The sequence below is a fragment of the Triticum dicoccoides genome, chromosome 3A, assembly GCF_002162155.2.
Source record: "Triticum dicoccoides isolate Atlit2015 ecotype Zavitan chromosome 3A, WEW_v2.0, whole genome shotgun sequence".
Classification (NCBI taxonomy): domain Eukaryota; kingdom Viridiplantae; phylum Streptophyta; class Magnoliopsida; order Poales; family Poaceae; genus Triticum; species Triticum dicoccoides.
This window is the reverse complement of record NC_041384.1, coordinates 125,179,940-125,188,648: the sequence shown is the minus strand read 5'-3', so window position 1 is coordinate 125,188,648 and position 8,709 is coordinate 125,179,940. Positions and strand designations below refer to the sequence as shown.

The 8,709-nt window shown below is 41.0% G+C and overlaps 1 protein-coding gene and 1 long non-coding RNA gene across 5 annotated transcripts; one reads left to right on the top strand and one right to left on the bottom strand.

The window, feature by feature from the left end:
• Positions 1 to 696: 696 nt before the first annotated feature.
• Positions 697 to 8,095, bottom strand: LOC119267535. Of its 3 annotated transcripts, XR_005132479.1 has the most exons (5): positions 7,836 to 8,095; positions 5,882 to 5,937; positions 3,877 to 4,544; positions 1,093 to 2,181; positions 697 to 987 (listed from the first exon to the last, which is right to left on the bottom strand). It is a non-coding gene; the product is annotated as an uncharacterized LOC119267535 (long non-coding RNA). The 3 variants fall into 3 exon arrangements; XR_005132478.1 differs by lacking the exon at positions 5,882 to 5,937; XR_005132480.1 differs by lacking the exon at positions 7,836 to 8,095 and having other exon boundaries at positions 1,093 to 1,346.
• LOC119267534 (potassium channel KAT2-like) lies at positions 2,188 to 7,192 on the top strand. 2 transcript variants are annotated; one of them, XM_037548932.1, is made up of 11 exons: positions 2,188 to 2,830; positions 2,920 to 3,135; positions 3,230 to 3,385; positions 3,459 to 3,497; positions 3,690 to 3,933; positions 4,514 to 4,753; positions 4,856 to 4,954; positions 5,047 to 5,079; positions 5,159 to 5,344; positions 5,439 to 6,063; positions 6,862 to 7,192. In XM_037548932.1, the coding sequence occupies exons 1-11, from the start codon at positions 2,715 to 2,717 to the stop codon at positions 6,972 to 6,974; spliced, it is 2,067 nt and encodes a 688-aa protein (XP_037404829.1). In that variant the 5' UTR covers positions 2,188 to 2,714; the 3' UTR covers positions 6,975 to 7,192. The 2 variants fall into 2 exon arrangements, with proteins under 2 accessions (XP_037404829.1, XP_037404828.1); XM_037548931.1 differs by having other exon boundaries at positions 3,459 to 3,516; positions 3,616 to 3,933.
• Positions 8,096 to 8,709: the final 614 nt, after the last annotated feature.

The window sequence follows — 8,709 nt, the reverse complement described above, 5'->3', positions numbered from 1 at the left end:
ACATAAATTTTTTGGATGATACTTAAATTTTCAAAAACCTACACAACATTTTTTTTACATTGTATAAACATTTTTGTTAAATGTCACGTACATTTTTTCTGAAACAATGAGCATTTTTTGAAATGTCATGTACATTTTTCTGAATGATATGAACATGTTCTTGAATTATGCAAAAAAAAAATACATTGTTAAATAGTTTTTTAAATGTCACAGACATTTTTTTCCAAGTGTGTTATCCTTTTTTATGTCACAAACATTTTTTTTCAAATGCTATCAACATTTTTTTAAGTTGCATGAACATTCTTTTTGCACTGCGTGAACATATTTCAAACGAGCAATTAATTTTTTTAAGATTTAAATAAAATCTGCATATATTTCAGAAATATAAATAAAAGTAATAAAACTAAAAAGAAACGTCCATTTAAGGGGCCTGAGGCGAGGGGTTCTTTCGTCTAAGCCTCTCCCTAGGCCATATGATATGCTCCCTCTGTTCCTAATTATAAAACGTTTTGGCAGTTCAATTTAAACTGCGGAGGTAGTACTTCCTGAAGATGAAACGGGTATAACCAAACGACTGAATTTGAGGTGTAAATGGCAGGCGATGGATCAACCAAACAGTCCAGTTTTGCGTAATTCGAGTGAGAAAGAAGACACTGACGATGCAGTAAACAGATCAGGAGCAACTCAGTCAAAACCAGTCTTTGCCCAATTCAGTACTTCTTTTCAAGAGAAAATCCAGTCTTGCAATTAACCAGTTACATCGGTTTCCATTTCCAAAACGGCAAAACTCAAATCACATGCAAAATCTACAAGCTGAAACCTAATCCAACCGGTCAGTGGTTTATAAAATTCTTACACATAGGGGTCCCTGCTGGTCAACAACGCGGAAGCCACTACTCTGCGAAAATGGGCCGAAAATCCCAGAGTCATCTCCATTCTCCACGAATTTGCACTTCTGTGCATGGAAAACCAAATCATTTCCAGATGCTGATATGTATAAAAAGCAAGTTCACATGTTAGCAAAACCTGAGGGTGACATAAGAAAGAAAGGTGATCATCAAATAGTCACACGTGATGAAAGTTGAAAAGTACCGGGCACAGATGTCACCAAGATGCAAAGCTCCCAGGAAGCCCGTGATGGAAGTCAGTGGATTGTGACTTTGTGAGGCAGGATAAGCTGAAGCCGCGCAACTTGCACATTTGCTCACAGGATCCAGAAAGCAGGATATTTCTTTCTTGATACTCCCAGTAAACCCGCGAAGGCAAATAAGCAAGACATGGTCAATTTCAAGTGGTTGTAAGTTTCCAGTAACAGCCACGCGTCGCAAGAAAGGTGCATGAAACATCTACAACCATGGAGATAATGTATTACTGTGTATAAGGCTTATTTCAACTTAACTAGTAGTAAAGTAGTGATCTAAAACGTCTTATATTAGTGTACAGAGGGAGTATATTCTTATTATTTAGATTGTCAGAAGAGGATATATGAAATAGGAAGCGACACAAATAACACAAGGTTCTTTACCTGTGGTCAACGAGAAAAAATATTTAATGTCTGGTAGATGATTAGATTGCTCAAGGATCAGAAAGTAATGATACTAGTGGTGACTGGCCTTTATTATTGCCCAAAAAAATGGTCCCAGGCATATTGAATAGACCTATCTACTGACCAGAAGAAGTATACAACATAACTGCCAACATGCAGAGCATGGGAGAGGATGCTAAGAGCTGTAACAGCATTTAAGCTCACTTCAGTTGTTACTTTGACAGCATCACAAAATAAAAGCAAATGGAAACATTTCTGGTTAGCTACGCAGCCAAAGAGAAGAATATTATTGAATCCCCTATTCTCATAGTGTAAACTAATCTTTGCGGCGGCACAAGATTTTAATTTTCCAATGAGCCCAGGACCCTTGCGAGAAATTAATCGTAACAATCCTTTATCTTCAACTAGAATGTTATATCCAGTTTTTCATTTCAGAGGCCAGTAAAATGCTTCCAATTACTTCACGGCAAGATCAGTACTCCCTCCGATCCGAATTAAATGATGCAATGTATAGAGGTTGCATCAATTAATTCGGATCGGAGGGAGTAGCATATATCATGACTTTACGCAGGCAGCAAAGCATATTCTTTTTACCTTGGGACTAAAATTTCACTTCACTACTATGGAGTCCCTCCCTACAGACAAAGTTAATGGGTGAATTACAGAAAATGATATTTCATCATATGAACTTCCAATTTTTTTACTTATAATTAATTATGCCTATAATTCTGCATAACCTGTCTGTGAAATCTGAAAAGAAATACTTTCCAAAGGACTGCAAACATCATCTCCTAAACCCTGACCACACTAGGTAATGGTAAACCAAAACAGTTACAGCCCATTCATAGCGAACCTACCAAAACCATGAACAGTAGACTCAGACCACTTGTTTGTTTATTTTCATGTAGAAACAAAAAAGAACAAATAAAAGGTCACTATCTTTTAATGGCCACATCAAGGATCTCACTTCCGTTGCTTCCTCCATCCTCTTCTTTCTTGGAGCCAAGCCAAACTCTTATTTATTCTGCACAACCAATACTTCAACACAGAATAGTACCATCCATGAAGGTTCAAAGGCATGGCAAGACTAAAATCCTCTTCAATAATCCAAATAGCCTGTAGGAACTAGGATCGACGGTAAGATACGCCCTGCTTCATAGATACTACAATGGATAATATTAGCAACATCTTCCACAATGACCTACTCCCATCTCTAGGAGCAAGAGCAAACCAATCTATCAAGTTGAGAAAATTCATCATTTCTCCCTATGATTCCCGTTACAGGTAAAATCACACTCTTTACTTTCTCTCGCATCATATATGTATGTGTACACAAATACTTAGTATAGTCTTCCACTCTTGTGGGTCTGCAGGATCTGGGAAACGTTCTTGCTTGTGCTCGTTGTTTATTCAGCATGGATCTACCCGTTTGAGCTAGCATTTCTGAGACATCTCTCATGGAAGCTTTTCCTAGTTGAGAACATTGTCAACAGCTTCTTCGCAATTGATATTGTTCTCACCTTTTTTCTAGCGTATCTTGATCACAAGTCTTATCTTCTAGTGGATAATCCAAAAAGGATTGCAGCTAGGTTGGTACTTGCACCTCAACCGTGTCATTCTTAATGGTAAAGCACATGTGCAAAGCTAACAATTTGAACAACACTGACATGAGCCTGTACACAGATATCTCTCTTCCTGGTTCATTCTTGACGTCTGTTCCACGATTCCATATCAACCGTTTGGGCTACTCTTTAACAAGCATGGAAATGGCCTTGCCTATAGGACACTTAACATGCTTCGATTATGGCGTCTCCGACGCCTCAGTGCTTTATTTGCCAGGTATGTGTCGTTTTATTATTTGAAACTTGAAAATAAGAGAACCGAAAATTACTAAGGTAAATCGCCCCTCTAGGCTTGAAAAGGATATCCGATTGAACTACTACTGGATAAGGTGCACCAAACTAATTTCTGTAAGTTTGCATCCTCTCCTCTCCAAGTATGAAACAAATTGATGTATTACTGCCCTGATGAATAAAACATAACTCTGCATGTTTGACTGAGCATTGCAGGTTACTCTTTTTGCAATACATTGTTCAGGATGTTTCATTTACTTAATAGCTGATACATATCCCGATCCATCAAGAACCTGGATAGGAGCAGCAATACCAAACTACAGATCAGAGAGTCTATGGATTCGATATGTGACAGCAATTTATTGGTCCATTACAACACTCACAACAACTGGTTATGGCGATTTACATGCGGAGAATCCAAGAGAAATGTCATTTTGCATATGTTTCATGCTATTTAACCTGGGATTGACAGCATACCTCATTGGTAACATGACAAACCTAGTTGTCCAGGGAAGTTGCCGTACCAGGAACTTTGTACGTACTCTTCCAAATACCTTTCAAGATTTGTTTTGTCATTCTGTGATTGTTGATATTCCTGCCTGGCTTTACATAAGGATTGGAATAAGAAACGGAAATGGAAGTAAGAAGCATGTGAACTTGTTTGTACCGTGCAGACTAAGTTAGGGTACTGTTTCCCTAACTTCATAGGAGCGAAGTTAGAGGAGCCAGTTCCACGTAATACATATGGACCTTATAGACTGTAGGTCAGGATAGGCTGAAAAAACAAATCACAGCATGCTTATAGATACTCCCTCCGTCCCAAAATAAGTGTCTCAAGCTTAGTACAACTTTATACTAAAGTTAGTACAAAGTTGAGACACTTATTTTGGGACAGAGGGAGTATGTCACTAGCATGTCCTGGCTCTGGACTCCTAATGGCTTAAGGTCATGCATGTTCAGATACACATGAAAACTCTGGCTAATTAAAATGCATGTAGATATACCTGAATGTGTACGGCTCACATGTGTTCACATGCATAGAAGCAAGAGCTTTATTTCAAGAGTATCATATACTGTTTTATTCCTCCTAACCTTCCTGTCTTCAGCTCTGCAGAGAGATACCATCCATGCTGCCTCTCGGTTTGCTGCAAGGAATCAGTTACCTGAACAAATTAGGGATGAAATGCTAGCTCATATCTGCCTGAGGTATAAGACAGAAGGGCTGAAACAGAAGGAAACATTGGATAGTCTCCCCAAGGCAATTCGTTCAAGCATAGCGTGCCATTTATACCTCCCTGTCCTAGAAAAAATATATCTTTTTCATGGTGTTTCTTTTACTTGCAGGCTCCAATTGGTATGAACACAAAAATAGTTACTTATTGTAGAGCAAGTGTAAAATAGTGTACACTGAATATCATCAACGTTTAGAAGGTAATATGTTATCGCCTACATGTAGGTTACCACAATGGAAGCAGAGTACTACCCACCAAGAGAAACTGTCATACTCCAGAATGAAACGCCTACAGATGTTTACATATTAGTTTCAGGAGCAGTGGTTAGTCCAACTATAAGATTGATGATTGTCAAGATACTGCAGTTTCTTACAACCATGCATACTAGTGTAACTTGTGCTATTTTGTTTGGCAGGAAGAACGGATAATGATTGATGGGCGAGAAAAGGTAAGAGATGACACATGATCATGTATTTTAAAGGATACAAGTTAATGCAGAATCTGATATGTATCATTACAAAATCCAGGTTGAGAAACTACTATCAGGTGGTGACATATTTGGTGAAATAGGAGTTCTCTGCAACATTCCCCAGCCATTTACATTCCGCACGTCCAGAATTTCACAACTATTAAGGCTTAACACAACAGTGCTAAAAAACATTATTCAGGAAAACAAACACGACAAGGAAATTATAATGAACAATCTTTACCAGGTGAGTTCACCAGCTTTTTTATAATTATGGCATCATGTTTAGATAATTGAGTTGTTTATATAGAACGAAATTAGTATTCTTGTGCATTTGGCAGAAAATGAACTCGGATCAAAGGTTCTCTACTGACACGATGGAAGTATGCGAAGAGACGCTCGATCAACACTTTGGAGAGTACAACGGATGTTTTGCATCCAATCAGGTCAACATAAACAATGAATCAAAAGCAGGAGAAACAATAAGACTGGCTTGCAGTGAAGAACGTTGTAAAGAACTCATTGAATCAGACAGACATGGAGCAATTCACAGTACTACGGAACAGGGTTCCTTTAATACAAACATTGATTTTCCTGATAAAGGTGAAAGTATGGAAAATCATGTTGCTACAAGTCAGCTTACGGACAAATGGAAGGCAGATGAGCATGAACATACATCGACCGACAACTGCATGACAGGATATGGAGGGGCTCGAGAGAGGTTCAAAAACATACGGCAAGACACAATATTAGGGCAGCCAAAAATCACAGATAAAATGCTTACATGCTTAGTTGCTGGAGAACTCCAGGAGATCACTGATACACGCACAGAAGCTGGTTCTGTGGTTTCAGAAAGAAAAAGAGTGACAATTCATATGCATCCACAACAGAACAAAAGCTTAGCAGTACCATATGCAGAAGTCATAAATCTACCAGAATCTCTGGATCAACTTTTCGGCATAGCTCGTAAGTATCATATAATTCAGATGCATGATTAAGAATTAACGTCCAGTATAGGAGGGTTTAGCTTCTTATAGCTTCTCAGCTATTTTATGGATAGGGGCTTCACCTTGTCAGTGCAGATGAGGTTGCTTAGGTTTCTCATAGCCTATCGCTATTCTGACTTGGATTTTATATGAGAATCGAAAGGAGTTATATAATGCGGGATCATGACCAGAACATAACTTTATCACACAGTATTGGTTAGCAAACCACTACATTGTGATAAGCTATGCTAACATAACTTTATCACACTACAAACTTAACTTATAACTGTTCAAGTAAAGTTTATGTTTGTTAACTACTCCTACACCTGATTTTTTGTTTAACTGGTCACAGTACGTCAAGTGTTGCCCATATCCCCAAAGCATCAGGCCCAGGCCCTAGCTAACTCTGATTTTAATATACTAAGTCGATGAATCAATGCCCCACAGGGTTTGTATTAACCCCAAATAGCTAAAGCCAGAACCTTCTGGCATCTGTCATTTGTAGTTGGCATCATACATGAATATTTTCCGGATTTAGTTGCGCCCTGTTTTAGTTTTGGAAATTTTCAGTTCCTTTGCTTCCCCCCTTAAAAATGAACAGTAATTGACTTAGCTCAGTGATCAAGTCTGTTGAAATCATCCAGTAATTGTAGTACCATAATAGTGTGAAGGCCCCGTTACAACTCTCCTAATGCCAGAAACCAGCATTGCATAGTCTAATCATGCAGTGCAATCCTTCTTTTAGTGTGAATGTACTTATCCTGCATTTTTTCTGTAGGTGAGAAGTTTCCGGGTTATTGTCCTGTGAAGCTGTTCAATCAAGATTTTGCTGAAATTGACGATATAACAGTAATTCGAGATGGTGACCAGTTGTTTCTTATGGAAGTTTGATTAAGGATGCTCAAAAATATAGACTGTGGAAAGAGCAATGCATAGTATATGAAGTAGGACTCTCATTTGAGGAAGTTGCCTAGATCTCAGCAAACAGGAATCGAGCGACTTGGTGAAATCATGAAGAAAATGCCACCCAGGAATCAGTGGGAGACTTGGAGTTACAGTTATAGACTAGCTAAATGTAGATACGAAGATGTGATGGAAACAGTTTTAAATCTGTTCTGCAGATCAAATGTTTGGGGAGGGTAGACCTCCGCTGAATTGGTCGTTTTAGGGAAGAATATCACTTTCAGGCAACAAATATTAGCAATATTGAATGTTTCACCAAGATAACTAGTCAAAAAAATGGATGATAGACATAAATTCTACAGTAGCTAACTGAGGTACTCTGACCTTTTAATTGTTAGCTTGTGCGCTTTGAGACTGCAACTATTTAGATGATAATGATCCAAAATGGTCAAATTCTTCAACAAATTAGTACGAGTGAAAACTGGAATTTCATGTTATGGCAACTGAATAGCTACTTCATTTTTCTCGGCAGATAATAATAACTCTGGGTGTTCAAATTGGAAGTCATTAGATATCACACTCACAGCAGCTAGCTAGCTATATCAACTTTGCAAAACTGCTACTGTATTTAATTAGTGCACTAAGAAAACTAGTTTCAGCATGACCAGCAGATGCGGTGAGAGATCATTCAACGACCAAATTTGACGACTATGCACAGTAAGTCACACAGATCGAAATTAGCTACTGTACTTCAACTCACCAAATTCATGAACTGGAGATAAGAAGCCTGAAAGCTCAGCTCATGAAACAAATTCCATTTGAGGAAGAAGCGTACGCAACGGGACTTACACAATCCGCTCGCCGCGGCGACTCCAGGACTCAGCAACCACCCAGCAGCGCAATGCGATCCGAAGTTCCAAGCCTGCCAGTCTCTCACGGCCAGTGCAGTGCGTCGCGGTGTGGGAGGCTGGCGCCCGTAACGCGCGCTGGGAAGGGGGACGCCGGGAGAAGGCAGGTGCGCATCCGCGGCGGCTGGTGAGGTTTCTAGAAGCTTCCGTTACTGGGGACGAACGGCGGGCGAGCGGCGGCGGCGGCCGCGTGCATATCGAATAACCCAAAGCGCACATGGGATTTGCTTGGGATAGCAACTGAGTGTCCAGCCACCGTTGGATGGTAAATCAACTGTCGAGCAGTAGGCCACCTTTCTACTTCTCCTAAGAGCAACTCCAATGAGACGACCCATTTCATACGCTGGCGTCCGTTTGGATTGGCGCGGACACAAAAATCGGCCCAACGCGCCGATCCGAACGAACGCGCGTCTGTCTGCCGACCCATTTCCGGCCCATTTTTAAGCCAGATTTGCGTCGGCGCGGACACAAGACGGAGCCCGCCGGTCGGTGGCAGCCACCACCATTCCCCCCATTTTCCCCAAAAATCCCCCGCCCGCGTGCTCCCGCCCCACCTCCCGTCATGGAGGACGCCATCGACCTCGCTGCCGCCGCCGGCCTCGCCTCCCTTACCTCGTCCGGCACCCCGCCTCCCTCGCCTTGTCCGGCGCCCCCGCCCCAGCCTGGAAAGGCAAGCCTCATGCCCCGCGCAAGACCGCTGCCGCGGCAAAGCCAAAGAAGCCGCTGACGCCCGCACAGCGGGTGTGGGAGTCGGCCAAGAGGAAGGACCGGAGGCACACCGCGGACGCGAGAGATGAGACCGCCGCGCAGGCCGC